General features: G+C 51.9%; 1 protein-coding gene across 1 annotated transcript in view; it reads right to left on the bottom strand.

The window, feature by feature from the left end:
• PAX5 (paired box 5) overlaps positions 1-10,562 on the bottom strand; it is a 168,708-nt gene extending 158,146 nt beyond the window's left edge. The window contains exons 1-2 of the mRNA XM_012769116.3: positions 9,395-10,562; positions 3,445-3,610 (exon numbers count right to left, since the gene is read on the bottom strand). Of these exons, the coding sequence (XP_012624570.1) occupies positions 3,445-3,610; positions 9,395-9,437 (209 nt within the window). The 5' untranslated portion in view covers positions 9,438-10,562. The remainder of the gene's footprint in view (positions 1-3,444; positions 3,611-9,394) is intronic.
• Positions 10,563-24,243: the final 13,681 nt, after the last annotated feature.

The following is a 24,243-nucleotide window of genomic DNA, read 5'->3' on the forward strand; positions in this document are numbered from 1 at the left end:
ACCCTGACACTCCTGAAACCCCAACTTGAAACTGTGTCAAGTGAGGATTCAGATTTAATAACTATCCTTTCATCTCAGCAAAACAGCCGTGCAGCTCTTTGGCTTACAGACAAAAGACGAACAGCGACCACCAACACACGGCATCCTTCGGTGCAAAGACCATTTTAGTGTAGCAGTCAAGAGGCGCAGGGGCTAGTCAGTGGCTCTGACCCTACCTCACTGTGTGATCTTGGCCAACTCAGTTGGCCTCTCTAGGCTTCAGTTACCCCATTTATATAATAGAGGGAGGATGTTTGCCCTGCTTGCCTCGCAGGGCTGTTGTGAAGACAGAAATATAGAAGGTTAACAAAAAGCTTCGCAAAACATAAAATGAAAAGCACATGTTAAGGATTAAAACCCCCTGAGTGTTTATTATTACTGCGTAACATACCACCCAATTCCAAATGAACTGAACCTCCCAACCAGGCTCCAGTGAAAGAAGACAACAACCGAGCTCTGGGTGGATTTAACTCGGCCTCACATGCCACCAAGCTGCGCCTTTCAAGCCCTTGCAAAGCCTTGAGCTCTGTGGACTGAATGCCCACACTCCTGGCAGACCGCCCACCTTCCTGAGATGACGGGGGTCCCTGCCTACCCCCAGGGACTTTGCCTGCCTTGCCACACAGCCTCTGCAAACCATAGCCACCACACACCACATGCTCTCTGCAATCTGTCACCTCCTGTATACCCATCAAATTCTTCGGTGACCAAAAAAAAAAAAAAAAAAAAACAATCTGTGGATCGAACAGCCCCAGTTCAGAAATTCCCAGTCACACTGTTTTAGGGCTGAACTTGTTTCTTAAAAGGCAGTTCTAATTAGAGTGACATTTTGTCCACTGTGGTTCTTAGTTATGAAAATAATGAGCTATGAAATTCCAATTTATTGTTGACAACTCCAACGGCCAGGCACCGGAGCGGCGCGTAACTTCCGAGTGCCACTCTACCTAGTGACAAATCTATTCTGGGCCGCGAGAGGCTGCCAGCTGGGTTTGGAAGGGTTCCTGTTCCCCTCTGTCTCCACGAGAGATTTGGAGGTCTCCAGAGCACCAGAACACCCAGCATTTGGATGTCCCCTCGGAAAAAGGCTCAGTATCCTGCCCTGAGAAGATTTCAAATAGCGAGCAAAATGTCGGCTCAGCAAAGATGTCTCAGCAAAAACAAAGGAAGGGCCTTCTTTCTCTCTCTCTCTCTCCCTCGGTACAATAAAGAGGCTCCACAAAAAGATATCTAAGAGCCATTCAGCTCTAGAAGTCTGATGCTGAGATACTCTAAAATATTTTTCTCTTCTCTCTTTCTTCCTCCTTCCATCTTGTCTACATTTTAATGTCTCTTTCTATTTCGTTTAAAAATCATTTGCTTTTCTCTTTCTCTTTTCTCCATCCTCTCTCTTTTACTTTTCTTCTTCTACTCTCTCTCTCATCCTCTGTCTAAAACAACCATCAGACAAGAACACCACGTTGATGCCTGTGTTCCTCCTTTCCCTCTGTCTGGGGCTCCTTTGCTTGCCGACTGCTAAGCAGGAGTGGGGACCGCAGCCCGCACAGCTGAAGGGACCTGCACCCGACCAGAGAATGCAGAATAAACACAGGGATCGAGGTCCCTAAAGGACCTGCCAGACCCCTGGCCTTGAAACTTCTTCCCTTGGCCTCAAGTAAGGTTATTAGAAACTGTTGCTCCCTCCATCTGGAGAATTTCTTGAATTCCAGCAGATGAAAGGAAAAGTGCAAGCAGAAAGTCACAGTGTCACTGATATACTTGAAAATATTTATTTTCTATTCAGGCATCTGTTCTCAAACCATAATGCAAGCTACAGGACACAGGTTGTTTTCTGACCCAGGGAAAGAGATAGAAAGAAAGCACGGAGCAGCTAAACCCGAGAAATGCTCCGGCCTGCCAGGGCAGACCTGTGACAATATCACACGCCCGGAAACAAACCCGTGGCTTTGTGATGGGGGTGTGATGAGACAAGGATGGTCTAAGGGTCCTCTATGCCTCCCTAGGTTTGTATCCTCATCTTAAAACATGCTTCACTGGATCATGCTAAGGTTACTGAGAAAATAAATGAGAGTGCTAAAAGCCCTCTGGGAGAATCGTCATTGTTAGTATTTTGCTTGCAGCAAATCGCAGGGTCAAGTGGCAACTTTCAAATGTCAGATTAGAGTGTTAGTGTTTCCTTTTTTTTTTTTTTCCCTCCTCTCTAATATATATTTAGGATGCCTGTCACTATGAAGGAAACAAAACGTAGAAAAGGAAAATACTGCAGCCCAACATAATAAGGTTGCTAATAGCCCAAAACTAAAGATGACAACTGACTTTTAAAAGTGGAATGTGGGCCGGGCGCAGTGGCTCACGCCTATAATCCTAGCTCTCTGGGAGGCCGAGGTGGGCGGATTGCTCGAGGTCAGGAGTTCGAAACCAGCCTGAGCAAGAGTGAGACCCCGTCTCTACTATAAATAGAAAGAAATTAATTGGCCAACTAATATATATACAAAAAATTAACGCCTGTAATCCTAGCTCTCTGGGAGGCCGAGGTGGGCGGATTGCTCAAGGTCAGGAGTTCAAAACCAGCCTGAGCGAGACCCCGTCTCTACTATAAATAGAAAGAAATTAATTGGCCAACTGATATATATATAAAAAAAAATTAGCCGGGCATGGTGGCGCATGCCTATAGTCCCAGCTACTCGGGAGGCTGAGGCAGAAGGATCGCTTGAGCCCAGGAGTTTGAGGTTGCTGTGAGCTAGGCTGATGCCACGGCACTCACTCTAGCCTGGACAACGAAGCGAGACTCTGTCTCAAAAAAAAAAAAAAAAAAAATTAGCCAGGCATGGTGGTGAATGCCTGTAGTCCCAGCTACTTGGGAGGCTGAGGCAGCAGGATTGCTTGAGCCAGGAGTTTGAGGTTGCTGTGAGCTAGGCTGACGCCATGGCACTCACTCTAGCCTGGGCAACAAAGCAAGACTCTGTCTCAAAAAAAAAAAAAAAAAAAAAAGTGGAATGTGGTTTTTGAAAACATTGAAATGAAACGTTGAACTCTGGTTGTGTGATATTATAATCTAAAGATTTTCCACCCAGTCCTGCACGGGGCCCTCGCTGACCTAAGACATGCAGGGAAATTCCCAAGAGCCTCTTACTCTTGAGTTCTTTAGAACAATTCACCAGACTTTCACCAGAAAACATGCCGTCCCTCCTGACTAGGTCACCTTATTTCACATGTCACTTGATACAGGGGTTTCTTGGGGATACTTTGAATTGGATGGGGGTCTCAAAAGGGCTTTGCAAACTCTAAAGTGCTATGCAAAATGCCGCCATGATTCTCACTATGACACTGGCACACTCGACAGCTGCTGGATCGTGTTTTAGGTCTTTATTTGAAAGATCAAGGGAAGCCTGGAGCTCCTGCCTTTACCTGCCAAGAATTTTGCTGACACAACCATGGCTGACCCGAAGCTGCCTGGAGATGTCGCAGGGCCTGACACCTTGATGAGCAAGTTCCACTATCCTTTGGCGGACTACATCCGGGAGTGGCCGTCCATTCACAAAAACCCCCCCAAGCTGATTCACTCCTCCATGTCCTGAAACAGATCAGAAACAAAAAGAAAGGGAAAGAGTGGTTAGAACCAGTCACATAGTAGAAGCACCGCTGGGAGCACCCAGTGCCCCTCTGATCACGAACGGTCGGCAGGCTGCATGTCTTGTGCCTACAGTCCTATTGTGCTAACTACACAAGGACCCCAGATTGCTTTTTAAAATTAATCTTAGTCTTTGTCCATCTGCAGCCAGTCAATTGAGCTATTGACAGCAAGCATCCCCATACTAGGTTTCCTTTAGTTACCAGCATTTTCCTTATAATATTTTTTTAACAAAGAAATGTGTGAAGACCCCAATCTAGACTAAAGGTGCATAACTTATTACATGATTCTGAAGTCTAAGGAAAATCCTGGGGAGAAAATATGTTTTAAAACACATCAAATTTAAAAAGAAAAAAGTGAAACTATTTTCCTTTTAACAAATATCTTTAAAAGTAAAGGGGACTACTCCAATAAACCTGTATATCAGAAAAACAAATTAATCATAAATCTAATTCAAGGGCTAAGGACTTTTAAATTTTTTTTCCAACAGCCTGTGCAGAGTACTGAGAAAAAACCCAACCACTGCCTTGTTAAAAACCCTTCCTTTAAGAAGGTAAGGCTGACATGCAGACTTGACCACTGTACCTGCTCGGAGCACACAAAAGAAATGTGTCACAGGAACTTCTACACATAGCACACTCTACTCCACTGCATCAGATTTGTTATAAAGGAGTTTCCCTGGAATTTCTGGAGTGTTTTACAATTGACAAACATCTTTAATTTGGTTCGGGAGAAATAAAGAAGCCAAAGAAATCTTTGAATCCCAGGTTTTACAAGGGCCATGGGATAGATTTTAAGGAAATGAAGTGTAGGAAAGTGCCTCCTCCACCTATATGTTCCCTTTTCTTACATCAAGGTCCATCTGGAAGGAAACAGGGATCCTAGGAAAATGAAGACCAAGTAAAACCACTAGTAAACATAGAGTGATCCAATGTAGCAACATCATTGACCTTATAGCTATTAATCAACCATTAACTGACATTGCTAAGGACTGGAACCAAAAGCTAAGTCCAAGCATGTACAGATGTTGCTGGTAGCTCAGAGGCCAAGGAAGGGGAAACCTCCTCCTAAACCAGGACTGGGCTGGGACTGGACTATACAAGGGCAGCCAAGGCATGTCAGAGGTCACACGCACAAGTACACTCCAACTCTAAGACATTAAATTGTTGCCTCATCTTAGCTGTTTCCCACAGTACTCAGCTACTACTCAGGTTCATGAACAACATATGATATGGAGGGGGCAGAAACAAGCAGAACATAACCTATTTTCTAAGACCTGTTCAAGTAATCCACTGAAATTTCCCATGAATATTTCCCAAAATTTCTAAGTTCAGGCTTATTTCAAGGAGAAACATAATTTTATATATGACTGCAGTACTTAGTTCAGTTCTAAGCTGAATTTCTCTCCGATTTTCAAAACGAGCTTTAATCAGTTTTGATTATTCTAAAATATTCTAGACATAAGAAAAAGGAAAATCATTCCAAACGAGATTTTGCAGTTAGGAACACAATTGCATAATTTATCTAAAAGAGAAAGACTGCAGTCACTCTGGTCAAGAGCTTTGTTCTGGGGCTGGGAACATCTAATAAAAAGGGGTTATACTGATCTTTCAAGAGCAGACAGGATTTAAGTAAAAGAAAGTAAATTCAAAATTGTTATGAGCTCATCTGGGAAGACAAGAAAGAAAGCTAAGACACCTAGCACACTTTTGATATAAGCTGGGAATCCAGGTATTGTGGCCCATCTGCAATAGACTGTTCCCTCTACCACTGGCAATTGAGACTTTCTGCCTAAAACACAGCAGTAACTTTCAAAAGACTTAAATTCCAAAAGCAGTCCTACCGGATATTTGGGGCTTTGGGGGCTATTTTGCATTACAGGAAAAAAACGCCAAGGGTCTCCCAGAGCCTGGTCTTTCTAGGTGGCAACAGTCCTTAAACCCTCTATCCTTGACCACAAAGACCGAGTTGCTAATGCTCTTCCACAGGTCTACAGTTGACACCAGACCCAGGGTGACCTCAGAGCCTCTTACCCGTCTTAACTTCCTGGAAAGGCCCCCAAGCCCACTTGGCCCTCTCTGCCTTGGTCACAGTCCTACCCAATAGAGCACTTTGAAGACGATGGTGAGAAGAATTACAACTGTGGTTGTAAAAAGTGGTCTGAGGAAGGCCACTTATTCTGGGATTGGGAAGAAGTAAAGCCCAAAGTCTTACAGAAGGGAGGCACAGGGGAAAAAAAGAAGTGTATGGAGAAGGGTGCAAGGGTGGGAACTAAATGAGACAGACAGCAAGGAGAGAGCACTTGGAAAGGAAGCAGCAAGCTAGGCAGCCAGAGAAGAAAAAGAAATGGAGAAGCTAGAACGGGCCAAGAAAAGAAAGGTGAATCCGGTGCACATCGGGAGGCAACAAGAAAAGAAAATGGAGGAAGCCCAGGAAGGGAGATTCCGGAGGATAGGGGACTCCTGTAGATAGGATTTTTGTTTTCTGGCACCCCAGCTCCAGCCCTGCTTAGGTTCTCCTTGAAGAACCTAAGTCCTAGCCCCTACTTCCTGTGGACCCCAATTAGGTGAGGGCTCATCCCATGGAAGGGTGCCTGGAGAAGACTGGACTCAGCTACACTTTTCAAGGCAAGCAGAATTTAGAAAGACTGACACAGAGACAGTTGCAAACAAATCGGATGAAAACCAGGAAACACACCCACAGATACATGGGAAACAGACCAGCCCCCACAGGGCAGACTGAGCAGGGTTTAGTAGGGGGTGGGGAGAGAAAGATTGAATTGCAGATGCCCCTGGGGCCTTTGTGACTCTGGTCTGGAAGGGGCTGGCCTGCACAGATGCTCCTCAGGCTCTGATATGAACATGCTACCCACCAGGGGCCCTGCCCATACCCCAAAGACCATAGCTGGGCATAGGGTCTTGGGGGATGGCTCTTTGCTGACTCAGCCACAGATTAAACTCCAGGACTCACAGGATCATTGAAATTCCTCCTAGATCCACCAGAGAAAAAGAATGAAGGGGCACACAGACATGCAAACAGGAGCACAGGGAAAGGGCAGGGATGAAATCTCCCTAATGGACTCTCCGATGGATAGACAGGTGTTGGCACAACATGGACAGTCAGGCTGTGGACACAGATATGGTTGGACTAGACAGAGAGAGGGCTTTGCACATGTGTACTCACTTACACAGTCCACTGCCCTCTCTGGAATCTGAGTCCCTCTCTCTTCACTTCCATGAATCCTCGGAAGCATCATTTTTATGCCTTTGTCAGAAAGCCTGGGAGACCTGAGAACCAGCCATGGCTTTGCCCATGTGAACTTCTTGTTAATTCATTTGTCTTTCTAACCTCAGTATCATACTCTGTAAAATGGGTATAGCTAAAGATTTAGGCAATACTCAGGTAGGACACTGGCTACAACAGTGCTTTATAACTGATAAAGATACCTAGAAGAGGGAAACATCTTAGGAGAGGGGCAGGAGGGCATGGTGCTGCTAAGAATGATGAGCCTTGACTAGGGAGTGAGGGCACCTCAGAACTCTGAAGCGCATTTTGCATTTCTCAGCAGTGCCTGCTCCTCCCCACAGAAGCTATCCTGCTTTGAAGCTGTGGGGAGGGGGTAGAGGCGGGTAGAGGTGACAGGAAAAAACTGACCAGGCCCAGGAAAGATGAAGAGGTGGGACTTGGTCTGAGCTCTTATTATCCCAGCCACCTCCCAGGATCTACTGTACCCCCCACCTCCATTGCCAGCAAGTTGGGGCCCCCAGAGCAGGCCTACATTATGCAAGCAAACAGCTTTGGGCATCAGAACAAGAGCACTTCCAGAAATGCCAAAGGCTCAGGGCTCCTACCAGCTCTGGAGCTAGGCTGGCTGGGGCCCAGCCCCCACTGTGCTGCCAGGGAGATTGAAAATGGGAGGGAGCACTTCCCGAGGAGGGGGCAGATTGAAGGCCTGGACAAGGAGGCACAGACATTAGCAGTTGGCTAACCTGCACCTGGAAGGAGCTGCCTTCTCCACGCTGATGCACAGCAGGGAGACCTCTGGTTCTGATGCTATCTCCCCAAGGGCCAGGGCACGACCTCTGGGCTGCCGAGCTCTGAGCAGAAGGAGGCAGTGAGAGCTTGTGGATTCCTGCTGGCGAGGAAAGAAGTGCAGGGGCTGCTCCTCACCATCTTGTCTTCCTAGTCACTCTTGGCTGAGCCAAGAGCTTGTCCACCTCTCAGAGTATTGCCCCAATTCGTTTGTTTTGGGGCATGCTCCACAAGATCACAGCCTCCCCAGAGCCGGGTTCCAGTCCGCAGGAAAAGGCTGCCGAGGGTGCTGGGGTCAGCATGCACTGCAAGCCGTTGGGGCGCAGGCCCCATACGGTGAAGAATCGTTTGGGCTGGGACCAGAGCAAGTGGCTTCTCTGCACAAATCTCCCCGTCGCTTTGGTGGATTACTTCTGACTCGGGAAATTGACACAAAGAGAACCTGACCTGCCCGCAGCCAGCCCGGCTGCCTAGACCAGCTTTTCTCTGCTTGCCGGGCCATTCAGCCCTCCATGGCAGACACGGACATACTCGCTGGGAGGCTTGCCTTCTCTGCAGCCGGGTCTCTGCAGCCTTTGTTAAATAGGGGACCCGTGGCTGGGGACGCTGGATCCTGGGCTGCCCAGGCGAAACCAGGCTTGGGGAGGGCTCCCAGCTCCGGAGCAACTCCCTGACCTGCAGCCCGCAGAGAACCGACTGGAGGCTGCCAAAGCCTGGCGCCTTCCTCCAGTCCGGCTCTGCAGCGAGCGGAAGGGAAACGCGATTCGTTCCACTTGGAATTTCCTTGAAATCTCCGAATCTAATCCGGCGTTAACTCACCGTGAGAAGAGCGCTCATCTCACAGGAGGCTGTGCTAATGGGTGAACTGGCAGGATCCCCGCGGGTCAGGCGGCCGGCGGGCCTTGCCCGCGCCCGAAATGACCCTTCCCGTCTCCTACACACGCGCGTCTTTCAGAAGGCGGGGGCGCCTGTATGGTGACTAATTGGCTTCTTCTTTCTTTCTTTCTTTCTTTCTTTCCTTTTTTTTTTTTTATAAGGGGAGAAGCCATGACGAGGCAGGCGTCCTGCAGAGAAGGACCCTGTGGGGTCTTTAAGGGTCTCTGTATGAACTGGCCGGTTCCTAATCAGAAGCGTAACTCAGGGACCGCTAGTTCGTTGATTTTTCAAATCCCCCTCCTCAACTTCAAGACGCCTTTGGAGCCCTGGACCCAGTGTCCTCGCTTAGCACTCAACCTCTTCCTCCACACTGGCCAGGGCCTCACTTTCCCTCAAAGCGCCAGTCTTGATCAATCCCCGTGGCTAAAAAAAGGCGCCATCGGGGTTGCGGCGTGGGGCGCTGTCTGAGACTCAGACTGACCTCTCCCTACAACTTCATGCCCTCCAACTGGCCCTGCCCGGAGCCCTCTACGGGTGCAAGCCAGGGTTCTCTGAACGCTGAAATGTTGCTGCCAGAGACCCTGAAAGGCTGCAGCTCGCAGCCTACAATACGCATTGCCGGAGGCGGGATTCCCGGACCAGGTGCTCCGGCCTGGGTGGCCAAGCGCGTTGTTCCACGTTCCCTGCCTGGGAGCCCTGCACTTTGCAAAGTTCGCTGAAAGGCTACAGAGGTCCGGGGGTCCCCCCCGGCCTTAGTACCGGCACCCCCAACCCGGTCCCGGCCGGAGAGTGAGAGAAGCGAGCTCGCCGCCTACTTACTATGCATGGATGCAAACGGGTCGTGCTTACAGTGTATTTCCATCGGGGCGCTCCAGACTGCAGGCCGGCCCACGCCGCCGCCTCCCGGCGCCAAGGGGCTGCCCAGGGCGGCTAGGGAGCCGCACCACCAGGCCGGACACCGTACGAGCTGGGCTCAGAAATCACTGCTGGAGCTTCAGGGTCTCTCTCAGAGTCTCCCAGCTGGAGACCGCCGGGAGCAGCGCAGAGAGGCGGGAAACGGAGCTAGCGCAGTCCAGCGGGGAGCCGGCGCCCGGCGCCCAACTCTGGCTGGCTTCTCTCCCTGGCTGGCTCAAGCCGCGGCTCCGGGCCCAGCCCAGGGTAGCTGAGGCCAAGGCGCCCGCGGCTTCGGGGGCATAGCGTAGGGGCCCGCCTCCAGGACGGCTGGATCCCCAGCTCCGGTTACGAGCGCCTCTGAGGACGCCACCGGAAAACACGGCCCTTGGCTTCACTCAGGAGGCAGCGAGACCAGGATCTGCCAGGTCGGTTCCGCGGCCTCGCTGCCTCCAGGGTCCCTCCTCGACCCCTCAGGCTCCGCCAGATCCTTTCTTTTCCTGCTTCTCTGAGTCTCTGTGGCTCGGACTTGCCCACTCAGCCTCTCTCCGACTAGGTTTCCGACGTCTGGGACGAAGTTGCAAAGAACTTCCTCTCCGGCAGCGCAGGGGTCCTAGCGGGTTCGGAGACGCTTCCGCCACTGGCGTTGGGGCCGAGACTCCGGAGTCCCCAGGAGCTGGCAGCCCTCGAAACCCAGGACGCTCTGCCTTCAAAGTTCCCGCGGCCCCCACTGCTTCCCCATCGCTGGGACCAGGAATGGGGACAGCAGCGACCGGCTCCTCCTCGCCTGGGTATCTGCCTCACGCCTACCAACTCTTCGAGCCCCGCTGCCCTCCCTCGGCCGTCTGGTTCGACTGTCGTTCAGCTGCCTCTTCCGGGACGGCCGCCGCGCCTGCCCCAGGCGTGGAGCGAGGCACTGAGGAGAGAGTGGAGGGTCCCCGCCACTAAGGCCGCCGGGGCTTCCGGGGCTGAGACGGAGCCGCTGCCGGCTTTGACTGCTCGCCCTGCTACTGCCGCCGCCGCCGGCGCTAGCCCTCCGCCTGCTCGGCGCGCACAGTGCGCCACCGCGCCGCCCCGGAGCCGCTTTCAGGACCCGCTGCGTGTGGACAGCGCCGCCCGGGGCTCAGCCTCCCTCCGGGCGGGGGCGGGGGCGGGGCGGGGGCTAACATGCCAATCCCGCTCCATCAGGCCAATCAGAACGGCGGTAGCCGGCCCTGGTCCGAAACACCGCCCCATTGGCTAAGCAACCCACGGGCTCCGCCTGATTAGCGGACACCTGGGCAATGGGAGAGAATAGGGGGCGGGGCCCAGGCGGCGGCGCCACGTTCATTGACAAACGCGCTGGGTGAAGGACTGGTGGATGGAGGATGTGCCGAGGGGGAAGTGGGCCCACGCAGTGCCTGGAGAGTCCCTGCGCGGTTCCCACGCGGGTTCGACCTCCCCGCCGCGGCGTTGGGATCCTGGGACGCCCTGAGAGATTGGGGGCAGCCGAGGCAGGAGTGAGGGCTGAGGGTAGAGGAATAATCTCCAGAAAACAAACAAACAAACAAAAAACCCAATGTATGTTGGAGAAGGACAAGGAGCACAGTAGAGCTCGGGCACCATCAGACTCGTGATGGACTCGGAGTGTGCGTATCTGTGACCCACTGTGACCTCACTTAACCTCATCTGTAAAATGGGTAGAGTTGGGTTAACTAGTCTGTGATGAAGTCTCCTTCCACAGAATTATTTCATAATTTTTATCAAGCACTTATTAAGCCACTGCCGCCGCCTCCTTGTCCACCCTCCTCCCTCATGGCCCCAGTTCTGCATTAACCAAAGGCAGAGATGTTGGGAGGAGGCGGGAAGGACGTCTCTCACCCCTTCAAAGCTTGTAACCAGAGCGCTCCTGGGGGGAGGGGCTGAGGCTTTGGACCTGGTTGCCCAAGCAAGCACAAAGCGGCAGGCCTTTCCAGCCTCAGACCGGGGGCCTCCAGGCGCTTCGGGAGCTGGTGATGAGAGCAGCTGAAAGTTTCTGTCCACAGGAGCAATTTCGTATCCGGTGAGAGGACTCCTGGGAACCAAATGAGCTAGCTGAGTGGCTTCCACTGCTAATGAGGGTCCCTGAAGCCGGCGGGCGGGTGCGCGGGCGTCTTGTATCTGCAAAGGTGGAGCAAAGCTGCGCCAGGCCCGCTATAATGATGCAGCTTCCAGCTGTCAGGAAAATCCGACCTTCCTCTTCCGAGGAAGTCCCTGTTGCTATTTAGACAAAATGGATGGATTCCTAGTAGAACTCTCCTGACCCAGAAAGACTTTGACCAGCGAGTCTCAGTTTCTCAGGGGTGTAAGTCTCTGGGACCACAAAGAAACTGGACCTTGAAAAGGAAGCCATTCTTCACCGAGGAGGCTACAGTTCTGAGAGCCCTAGGATGTGCCAGGTTCAAGCCCTGGCACCAGACACTGAGGATTCCCCTGTCCCAGCAGCTCCTGGGAGTAATGAGAAAACTCACCTTTGGAATTCATAAGTGATCATCCTTTGATATTAAATATAAATCCACCAAAACAAGGGCTCTGAGATGCCTGCTCCAAGACTGGGCTTGTAAGGAGGACATAGCACAGGCTGATCCTGGGAGGATTCCTGGATCATCCTCTCGCTTCATTCTCTGCCTCAGTTTCCCCTCCTCTCCCTTCTCTCAACCCCCACTCCACTTCTGACACCCCTACACTGGATCAGCCCTTGGACCAACCTTCTATCCCAGTCCTCAAACCAGCTGCCCCTGACGGGTAGACAAGTTTCCGGCGCTGACACCCGTCCCCACCCCCACCAGGGCACAGCTGCAGAAAAAACGGCCCCAGGCGAGCCTCAGGGGACCCGCGAGGCTGCGGTGTGCGCAGGGATGGGGTGAGCGCGCTCTCTCTCCTTTGTCTGGACCGCTGCCAGTCCGGATCTTCGCCCCCCCTACCCAACTCCACCCCTGCCTTGGGGCAGGAAGATCGCAATAGTAGAGAGGGACTGCGATGGATTAGGGTTCCCGAATTCACTTCACCCAGTGGAGCCCAGTGGATCTGAAATGACTAGAATTCAGAGTCCCAGCCCAGACTAGACGTGGCCGCTCTCCCTACCTACTAGAGAGGTGGAAGAGTTTGTTGTTTGTTTGTTTCATTCCCAATAATTGCATTATAAGAGGCCAAAGGGTTTGGATGCCCTGAGAGACGCAGCCAGTGACACCTCCACTCCCAGCTCTGCACCTTTGTAGGCTTGGGCCTACGAGCTCAGATTCTAGCCTCTTAGAGCTAAAAGGGCCCTGAGGCTATGCTTTCCCCGTTTTGCAAGGGTGAAACCTGAGGCCCAGGGGCCGGATGAGACTTGTCCAAAGTCACACAGTAAGTCTCAGGTAGAAGAAAGGCTGTGAGCCAGAAACCTCTTTCTCAAAAGAGCCTCTCCAGAGACACTCTCAGGATGGCAGGGCATTGGTGGGGGAGAGAGATGCTGCCAAATCAAAGAACCAGGCTAGTATATGCCCGCACAAGCCACTTTTTCTTCTGACACCTGTGCTGTTTAGATAGAATCCCTGGGGCACTGCTGAGGTGGGGTGGAACCGCAGCTATTACCCGAACAGGAGTAGCCTGGATACACCATTTCATACGATAGTGTTCGGCTTTGGGACAGTGTTCCGCTGGGTGATATACACAGGGCCAGCCTTACCTGAGCACCAAGAGCAGTCCCCTCCCACACACCCTGGTGCTCCCAGCGGAGGGAATTTCTCTCTGAGCGGGGCTTGTTCAGCACTGCCCAAAGAGGCCAATCCCAAAAGGAGCGACCAGACCTGATATCTTGGCCATCTAGCCCAGCCTTACCAGGCCACCAAACAGCGGCTCAGAGAGGTTATGTGACTAGCCTGAGATTGCACAGTGAATCCCTGCCAGAACCAAGCTACTGCGGGCACCTCAGTCCCGCCTCCGGAAAAACCTCAAGGCGCAGTCTGGGTCCCGGAGAGAGGAGCAGGAAGCTGGTCTTGCCGCCGCCCTGAATGCGGTCCAGCATTGCTGTGCGCTACAGTAGTGTGGTCTCTTTCTCCCAGTAGCAGGGCTTTGGGCCTGACCCTGTGCTAGGTGCTGGGGGCCGAAGACCAGGAAAGGAAACCATATGGCAAGGAACTGAATTTATGTAAATCGAATTGCCTTTGAAAGTTTTGCTATTGAAAGAAAGCCCATTGAGAACAATGTTTGAGAAACCGAAACATCTGAGAGCGTCCACTTCGGATTTTGGCCAGAGACCTCCCTTCACTTGGGACACACCCCACTCTGGGCTTCCCTGCTGTCCCCTCCAGTGCTACTGCAGCGCCAGGATAGGATGCTGGGGCTGCTACAGAGCTCTGTGGGCCTGGGATCCACTCCTGCAGCCCAAATCCAGCCCATTTCCCTGCTCTTGCTTTGGGCAAAGTGAGGCCTATAGGGTTCAGACTGGTTGCTCAGTTCAGGGAAGATCAGAGATGCAGCGGCCATCTCTGTCCTAACCCATGGGCTCTCGCTAACCCTCATTTGAAGAAGAAAAAAAAATGTATCAGAGGAAAAGCAACTAACTGACCTGAGATTACACTGCAAGTCGGGAGCACAGGGGATTCCTGCATGATTCCTGCACCTGGATCAGGAATCTGTTCGCAGGAGTTGCTGAAGAGGTGGGGGAGGGGAGGAGAATTTAACCAGGTTTTTCAAGAACTGTGTCAACTTCCTTAATAGGAGTTTTGTTTGTTTGTTTGTTTTTTGTTTTGTTTTGTTTTTTACCAGCACACTGGGATTAACTCTCTCTCCCAAACACTTAAGACATGCAGCTCCTTCTCCTAGGACACCTGCTTCTCCCTGTGTCTAATACTGAGAACAACCCCTGACTTCCAACCTGCCAAGGCTCTGTGAGATGACGTTTTATGGATAGGGGATTACTACTATCAGTCCATTCCGGGCTCATTTCAGAGCTGTAAGACTGGATGCCAGTGCCCAGTGGGAAAGTGTTCAGCCTAACAAGGTCTTTCTGGCCTAGGGACTCAAGGGCTCCCATTGCAGGTAACTTGCCCAGTATTAGCTTTTCTCCATCCATTCCTATTCCCTGCATAACTATTTATGATCTCCTATAAGTCTCAGGACACACTCCCTCCCCATTATGCAGATGGAGACATTGAGGTTTGGGGAAGGAATGGAATATAGTTCTGAAGGAAGAAAAGATAGGTCTAGTGGCCCATGAAAGGCCTAGAAGTAGAAAGAGGGAAGAAGCCCTCACAGAAACCAGGCCTGGGCCCCCTCTTTGAGTGCCAGTTTGGACAGCTTCTCAGCCCCCTTCTCTTCCCCAGCCCTGGCCAAGGCCAGTGACCACAGGCAGAAGTGCAATGTCACCTGAGCTATTGCCCTTTCCTGGGCAGGCAGCCCTCACCCCAACATTTTGGTGAGGAGAAGGCGTGGCTCTCTAAATTTCAAGCTCTGGCCAGCCTAGGGCTCCCCCTCCCCACCCCAAACCCCACCCAGTCCAGCTGCTGAGGAATGAAATGCTTTATTGATTAAATGATTATTCAGGCGATTGAACTAATCAAAGAGCCCATCGACCGCCATGAATTACATTCTTTGTAGACAGCTTGTCGGGAGAGGCAGCCCCTGTGCAGACCCTCTCCCTGGCCCTCACACACCTCCAACCCATTCCCAACACACACAAGTCCCAGGTGCAGGTCCCTCTGAAAGTCCCATCTACTGAGGGACCCATCACAAGGGGAAAGCAGGGCCTTCTGGGATTGGGGTTGAAGAAGAGGGTGTTTCCAGACTCCTTTTTCTGAGCCCTCATCCTGGGTATGTTCTTCCAGCTTCCCTGCCTCTTAGATCTCTACCCTCACTTCTCTTCTGTCACAATTTCGGAAATACATCTATGCCCAAGAAGTTGTCCTGGGTTTGGGGTCTTAGGTTCATTTCTCTCTGCTCTTTGACCTGTATTTGGGGCCGAAGTACAGGTGGGGGCTCACATATGGCACAAGGATGGGAGAAGGGGGTTTCTTGCCAGGGCCAGGAGTGTGTTGGCGTGGGGTTTAGCACAGTGGCCTAGCAAGTGAAACAGGCTCCATACCTAACATGCCTCAGGCCTACTGCCCCTGCCACCTCTCTCAGACATAAACACACCCTGCTACCCACTGCCTGGGCCTGTGGGAGGCACACCCAGCCCAGTGCCATATGTGGCCGTGTGAATACAAGCAACAGAGATGAATGCCCAGACTGGGCACACACATCCACCCACTTGTGCTCTCCTCCATTGGAGCGGCACCCACAGGATAAAACCTGAGGACACAGTGTGTGTCTGTGTGTGCACACACACACAAGTGTCAGAGGCTTGCCTAGGTAAAAGCAGAGTATGCTGAGAGTCCCCAGAAATGTCACAACTACCCTGTAGACTGCCAGCTCTCACCTGCAAAGTTGTGCCTGCCATAGGAGACCTTTTTGTACAAATGGTAGGCTTGACAGTGCCCACAGAGCGAGCGAGGCAGTGCACACTGCACCCTGAGGTTACACACCCTGAATTCACACCTTCACCTTGGTTCCATCTCCCAACAGAATGGGACTTGGGCCTGACCGTGCACATGGTAACACCACAGACCTCCACAGGTCCCAGATCCATGTCTGTACCTAGAGGCAGTCACCTTTGTGTTCATTGGTTTGTACACACTGGACAGCTGTTGACATCCAAAAATGGGTAGGTCAGTGTTACTCCTTCTTTCTCATTTCCAAAAACTTGGGATAGGACAGGTGAACACAGGCCCTTAAAACAGTAGATGTACGCTCAAGCACTTATTCCAATTATATGAATGACACTCATGGACACACATTTTGAATACTCAAAATAACATACACACAAGTACTAACTCACACACACTGATACACTCATGGGCATAAAGATACACACAGGCACACAAACTTTTGGATACAAACTCAGATATTTTGAAAATACATACACAGGACACACAAACTTATTGTCACTCATGCACACACTAAGCCCCTCATGTAAACACACAGACTCGAACTTGCAGACCCCCAAGTAGAAACCAGCATAAGCATTCAGAAACAGAGAAAACACAGGCAAACTCACAGACACTTGGACTGATGCAGAAGCGTGTGAACAGATAGGTGAAAAGACATACAAACACACGACAATCTCTGAGAAAATGCGGCGCACCCCCTCCTCCAGGGTCGCCCTGCGTGGGGGACCAGCGCCTGGCTGTGTCACTGAGTTAGTACGCCTGGAGCCCGTATCGCGGTCCTACCTGTCCTGCTGGTCCGAGGAGTCGGGTAATTTTTCTCTAAATCCATTTTGATTTTTCAGGACTTGATGGAATGGACAGGGATAAAAAAGTTTCCACTTTTTTGTGCCCTTTTTTTTTTTTTTTTTTTTTTTGGTGCCAGGGGCCGCTCACAGGTCGGAATAATTCAAGCCTTCCGCTCCCCCGCCGAGCTGGGGTAGCTGATCACTGAGCTGAAACTAAACGTTTTAGGTGGAAAAAAAGCGTCCGAAGGCACCGTGAAATGATTAAGGAACTAAAGAGCTTCTCGCCATGTGAGATCATGTCCTGTTCTCGCCAACATCACAAGATGTCCCCAGACACGCCGCGCCCCCAGCGCGCAGCCCAGCACTGCCAGCACGGAGCGGGGAGCCGGTGTCGGCGCGGCGCGGCGCGGCCCGGCCTGCTCAGCGTGCCAGACGTGGCGGACCGGGCCGGGCCGGAGCAGAGCGGGCGGCCGGGAGAGCAGCAGTGCCGCCGCCGCGCCGCCCCAGACTTTTATAGGGGGTGTGGGGGAGGGAAGGAAGGCTTCAGACTGCGCCGGGCGCTAGCCCGCGCGCCTCCGGGAAGGGGCAGACAGAAGCGGAGCCGAATCCCCGGCCTTGGGGCCGCACCCTCTACCAAGCCCTGCGCCTGGGGGTCGCGGCCCTCTGCGCTGTGCGCAGGGCCGGTCACCCCTCCACCTGCAAACCCCAGCGCGTAGGCGGGAGCAGGCCCGGTTTTTGTTTTAAAAGAAATTAACCACTCTGCCAAGCAGGTGCTTTTGAAGGGGGTGCAAAGGCTAGCAGTCCTGTCAGGCACAGAAGGGACGTTTCAGTTTCCTCAGATTCACCCCTAGGGCGGCGCCCGCCCCCCGGGTTCCCAGCCACCCCACCCCCACCTCCACCCCCAATTTGTAGTTCCAATACTATTGCTGAGCACCTGACTCTAGGGCAGCGCCAGATCCCCAAAGCCACCAGGTCCCATTCAGCCTCCTGGTCCCAGAACCCCTCCCTCCAGCCTGTCCCATTCTAGCCCGGAGCGTAGAAGTTAAGCTGTGAAACGCTGGAGACGAAATCCAGGCCTCCGCTTTGGAGCAGCAGGGCGGAGCAGAACATTTCGGCAGGTCCTGGAGACTGGCCGGAGTTCCGGACACCTTACCCCGGCCCATAAATGGAATCCCATTGCCCTCGAGCCCCCAGACGTGGCGGAGTCCCCGAGCCCCAGGACCTGATTCCAGAGGGGAAATGAGATCCAGAGAGATGGGGCAGAGGTGTGGCATGTCCAGCCCGCTGTCTTCGGCCCAGGCTCAAGTTCCCCCTCCCAATGCCCCTCCCCAGTCCAGCTTCTGGGCCTGGCCGCTGGGAGCCTGTGGGGCCCCGCTGCGGGGTGGTCGCAGGGGTAAGGTTCTCCAGGGCGGGAGAGCGCCCCGCAGGAGGACTCCTGCTTGGCCCGCCGGACAATGGCAGTTTCAGAGAGTGAATCGTCCTCAGCTAGAGTGTTGTTTGTTTTTTGGAGGGGGTGGTCACGAGGCTGGGCCGAAACCTAGGGGGAAGAGCCTAGAGCTCGAGGAAAGGGGGGCCCTGGAGGGAACCGGACATCGGATATCCACTGAGCAGATTTCGCCACAATCGGAAATGTGGCTGTGGATTCCCGGGCGGCCCCCCCACCAAGTGGTCTGCGCAGTCCCCCTGCGCCGCCTCCTTCCTGCAGCCTGTGGGTCCGAGTCCCTACTCGGCGACTTGATTTTTGGCCATCTCGGAGCGCTCGACTCATTCCCTCCGCAGCCGGGTCCCAGCCCCGGCTTCCCGCCCTCCCGCCTCGCCGAGCGGAGAGGCAGCGCCTGGGAGGAGCGGCCTGTCCGCGCCCGGAGATCAAAAGCCCTCCCGGAATTGACAATCCACCCCGGGCTGGGGGCGGGGGTGTTTGTGGGGTTTTTGTTGTTGTTGTTGTTTTCCATTTAGGGGGTTTGTTTTGGTTTGGTTTGTTTTCCTTGAGTTTTCTTTTCATTATCTATGAGAGAATCTTTTGTTTCGGGTGTTTTGCGTGTTGTTTTTCCGTGGAATTGATTTTAGCGGGTTTTGCTTTGTGAGTCTTTGGTCTTTGGGCTGGGTTTTGTTTTCTGTCTTGTGTGTTTTGATTTTGTGTGGTTTTTGCACTTTGTCTTTATAGGTTGTCTTTTTGTGTGTCGTTGGTAAGCCTTTTCCTTCAGCGTGGTGTTTTGATGTGTTCTGATTTTGCATTAGTGGGTGTCGTTTGTGTGTTGCGTTGGTGAATTTCGTGTATGTGTGTATTTTGTTTTCTTCCCTTTGGATTTTGTTTTTATGAGCTTTTCGTTTGGATGGTGGTTTGGGGTTATGTTTTCATGTGTTTGGCTTTAGTTTTTGTGTTTGTGGGATGATCTAGTGAGTTCTGCGTGTGTATTTTGGCTTTGCTGGGCTTTGAGATTAGCAAGGGGACGCCGGCCACTACTCGGTTCCTGCCGCATCTAGGAAGCGCAGAGGATTAGGCCAAGCATTAAATGGTGGGTTCGCGGTGCTACAAAACACCCGACCCCAGCGCCGCCGCGGCGCGCTCCGCACGCTCCGGACCCGCGCGAAACAAACGTGCGTTCCCGAGGGGGCGCCCGCTGGTAGTCACAATCCCGGGTCGAAATTCGCAGAGCCCTCCTCTCGGTACCCCCGGCCGGCCGCCGGCCCCTTGCCCACCCTGTCCGCTGAGTCGGTCTCCCCTTGAGACTGGCCAGCGTGCTTCGGACTTCTCCGACTCCCGCAGCGTTGGCCCAAGGGGCGGCTCCCCGCCGAGAAGCAGGTGACGGACCACTTCGGAGCACACGGAATTGACGCTGCGGCCCTAGAGATACGGGACAAGTGGCCAGTACGCGTGGAGTCCAGGCGCAGATTGGCGTCGGGATCGCCTAAAAATCCCCTATCTTCCTTGCCCGCAGCTCTAGAATCCCAGAAACCCAACTGCGCTCCGCTTTCGGTTTGGAGAGCCCGCCCCGGTTCGCTACCATAGATACACAAACCCACGCCCGCACACGCACACAGCTGGAGAGCGAGCGAGAGCCGCCCGCGCCGCGGTAGCAGCGGCCTGCACGGCGGAACCCGCGCTGGCGCCGCCTCAGGGGGAAACCCAACTGTAGTGACCGGAAATGTTCCGAGGACAAAATAGAGCATTTTTCTGCCCACGTTGCCCGGACTTCTGCAACCTCAACACACCTTGGTTTGCTTAATGCTGCATCAGAGAGAAAAGGAGAGGCAAATGTAGAGGCAGAGAGAGATAAGCTGGCTAAATCGGCTAGGCAATGTGGGGAAGAAAGAAACATGGAGTGGGAGAGACAAGACTGCGGGCAAAGACAGACTGGATGCCCAGGAAAGGGGCTGAAGCGGAGGCTCCTCCAGGCCCCGCATGCTCCCGCATTCCGTGAGAGGGAGGAAGCAGAAACCGAGAACAGAGAAAGGAAAAGAAAAGAGACGCAGAAGGGGTTGGCCTAGGCACGCTGCGAGCTTCCCTCCAGCTAAGACGCTGCAGTCAAGGGAAGGGGAGCCCGACGTCGGGAGGCGAGGGGCCAAGGTTGGGCCCTTCTACGCGGCCAGGAAACACTGGGGGATTCGGGGCTCGTGGAGCAGGGACTGGAGCTCAGTTCCGACCCGGCGTCCCCTGTCCCCAGACCTCCAGCCCGAAATCCAGCAAAGAGTGGGCCACCGCTGTCCACCGCTGGGCCTCCCTGTGTGCACGCCCGGGGAGAAGCCGCAGGGGACGCCTCTGGCCCTGAGGCTCCACGCGGGAGCTCGCGCTAAGGGTGGGTGGGAGCCGACGTCCAGGCGAGAGGCAAGGAAGAGGCCCCGCCCTAAAGCTGGGGGCCCAGTTCTGCCAGAGCCTGTGGCCGGAGCTGGACTCGCAGGACTCGGGGTTCTCGCAGCGCGCACGTGGTACTGCATCTTCCGCAGGCGGCGCCCCTAATATCCAGCCACGCCCCGCTTCTTGTGCCGGGCCTGGACGGTCACAATTGAGGGTGGACGCCGAATCGCGGCGAACTGGTCCCTTGCTGTATAACTTGGGGCTTGCCTAGGGGCGGCGTCGGGATGGATAAGGGCGCCTCTCCACCTGCACCTCCCCGGGCGCAGAGCGCAAAGAAGCGCACAGCGCGGGTCAGTTGCCACCGCGGGGTTTTAGGTGACACCCGGGGAGAAAAGTGCTGAGGACTGGTTTGGGCCAAAAGACCCATTTCGGCTGTTAGTGGGGTCCTCTGCACCTACAGGGCTTCGAGCTCCAGCGGCTGGCTCGCTGGAGCACCATGTGCCAGGGTCTCGCCACCCGGAAATACTTGGGTTGCGCTGGAATACACGATGGGTCTGTGTTCGGTGGAAACTGGTGGGTTGTTGCTATTGTTTTACTTTACTGCTATTCTTGATTTAATTAAAAGTGTTATTGAGAGAAGCCTCAAAGAGCGAAGACCTGGGTCGTTTGGATGGGTTCATTTCGACTCAAATCCAGTAATTCAATTCAGTTCCACGACTGGTTTCCTGCGCAAAGGTACACATGGCAGACGTCAAACGTATGCCGTATACATATGCACAGAGAAGCGATTTGAAGGCAACTCTTGGAGAATTTTGAGATAAAATTCACTCTCCTGGAGTTACATTCGCAATATATGAATATGGAAAACAGTCAGTCAGTTGTATTTAAAATTTACCAACACGTCCTAGCAATCCACTCCTACCTAAGAATCCAAAATGGGGCATTGAAAAGATTTACTGACATTCTGATTGTTTAACATTGAAAACAAGTGTAAATCAGTTTATTTCTCTATATATTACCTTTTAAATTCGACAATACCATAATTTGTAAGCAATAAAATATTTTGCTAAAGAAAGTTTACATGTAGGATGTTTTGTTTCCATCAGTATTTATACAATGAACTGTTAGTTCTCCTCTCCCCTTTTTCTTCTATTTACCCGTGTAATGTGAGCTTTAAATATTCATGTGCCAGCCCAGACTTACATTTATTTAATGTGTTTTAAACTAATAACATTTTAATGTGATATAATTTGATTCCATGAAGTATTGGAACATAAAAGAGCCTACTTCACAAGTGATTTGAGTGAGGGTGAGTGCACAGGCTAAACGATTCTTATAGTATTGGTCGCAGATCAGAATGTTAAACGGAAGTGAAGCACGCCTCTAAGTAGGCCCTTTAATGTTCTCACTTACTTCATTCTCCATTTTTCTGTAATAACTTCCGAGCTGTGGCAGAGGATCACAGCAGGATTGGGGTGCTTTCCCTGGAGCCTGCAGCGGGAACCTGCAGATTGCCAAGTGAATACCTCGTTCTCAGGGCAGGTTATGGGCTGATTTTTGTTTTTTCTTTTGGGGAGAAAGTCCTTTGAGGAGGTCAGGGAACTACAAGATATAAAGCCTGGATTTGAGAACATGTCTAAAATAAAACTATGTTTTAAAAATCTTTCAGATTTTCTGCTGATTATCTATTTTTAGCAACACGATCAGCTATTTGCTGGTAGCTTCTTCCAGAATTCAGCCCAGAGGAAGATGGAAAAGAGGATCGAGGCTTGGGTCCAAAGTGTCTTTGAGATGCGTCCTAAAGTCAGCCCCAGTGTCTAGCAACCACCAGAGACACTTCCCAAAGCCTTAACTTCTTCACTTGTACTGGAGGTAGGGGTCAGACCTTGTGCCACTGAATGCAAATCTACTAAAAAATTGTCTGCAAAAAGAAAAAGATGTTCTCTAATTTCTTTTCGGTCAGTTGAAAGCCATTTGGAATATCAAGTTAGTATGAGAAGCTTATGAACTTAGAACAAGAAAGTCATTTTCCCTCTAACTCATGCAAATATTTCTAATGGGAAATCATGACCTTGTATTCTCTTTAGAAACACATAGTGTTCACCTATCATAAGGAAACTCTAGCAATCTATTGTTACCTAAGAATCCAAGATAGAACATTGAAAAGATATGAAGTCTGAGGACCAAATATTCAGACTAAATACATACTAAAATAATTGTGCTAAATTATTCATACTAAAATGCTGCTATAATTTCAATTAAAACAATTCTTAGAACAAGTACTGGTAATTTTCTGGAGAGATATTTATAAATTCCCACAAAAAAAAAAAACAATTAAGGAATATGCACTCAAAGTTTATTTTTACAGTATTCGTGTATATGTATATATAGATACATAGATATATGTGTAAGATTCTTTGCATGGCTGTGAGCTTGAAGATGGGGCTTCTCCATGTTAGGCACAAATTCTTATAAACAAGTATGAGATGGAAACAGTGTAGTGACTTGAAAGGGGAACAATTTTTTCCTACTTTGGTAGAGCAATTGGTGTCTCATTTTTCATGCAATTTACATGTAGACTCGTGTACCCCAGGAAGTGACAAAAGAGAATTAGGCAGGAATGAAAACCTGCCGGTGTCTGCAGGCGGTGCCTCAAAGCGCTTCCTTGGACACACGTTCTTGGTGGTGGGGAGTTTGCTGCCTCTAAACCAGGCCTGACCTTTTGTCTTTTGACCTCTGATGCATGAAATTAGGTAGCAAAAGAAAATGTGAAGAAAAGGATACAAAAACATGGAAAAACAGCCCTTCTTGACAATAGTCATTCTATCAGATCATAGCGGAGCTGCCCTGCACAGCCCGAAGTGCTTGTTTATAAGGCTGCGGGTCTTCCTGGCCACTGGAGGTCCTGTTCTCCTTTGTGGGCGATCTGCATTTGTTGGGGGAGGGATTAAGTACTCTTTTTAATTAAGCTCAGAGCTGGGTTTTGTCCCAGCTCCTTTCACCAAAGCCTGGTTAGTGAGCGTTTGGTTCCTCCATTTCCTCTGAGGCCCTCTGCATAGGCTGGTACCTGACTCTCGCCAGCCAGCCAGCCAGCCAGCCAGCCAGCCAGGGTAACTTCCAAGACCCAAAGGAAAACTCTGCTCCTAAAGCCCTTCTGGCCACCCAGGCTGAAGCTGACTCACAACTGGCATAGGTAGGGGAGGGTGGTGGCGTTCTTGGTCCTGAAGGACCGCATACCCCAAATAGATAGCCCTCCACTCTTTCTGCAGACCCAGCCAGGGAGCCTGAGGTACTGGGGTTTTCTGCCCCCTCTGCCTCATGGGCCAACCCTGTGCCCTCCACTGCCAAGAGAGCCAGGGAGGAGGGGAAGATCATTTGCAGAGAAGCCCTCAGCGAGCCTCCACACTCCAATCATCCTTTGACCCTCAAAGCCACTCTGGGATGGGGAGTACAGCTCTGGGTCAGGAGCCAGGGTGCAATGTCACTTGAGCCCCAGGCCCTGTCCAGAGGAAAGACAGACCTCCACTTAGACCATAAAAATGTGAGTGTAAATAATGGGGAATCTGAGAGAACTGAGCAAGGTGCTGAAGCCAGGCTCAGGAAAGGAGGAGGCTGGAGGAGACCGCTCTAGAAAAGTGCCCTGAGATGAGTGTTGAAGAGTCACTAGGACTTTGCTAGGTAAATAAAGATGCAGATGGCATAATTAAT

The sequence above is a fragment of the Microcebus murinus genome, chromosome 12, assembly GCF_040939455.1.
Source record: "Microcebus murinus isolate Inina chromosome 12, M.murinus_Inina_mat1.0, whole genome shotgun sequence".
Lineage (NCBI taxonomy): Eukaryota > Metazoa > Chordata > Mammalia > Primates > Cheirogaleidae > Microcebus > Microcebus murinus.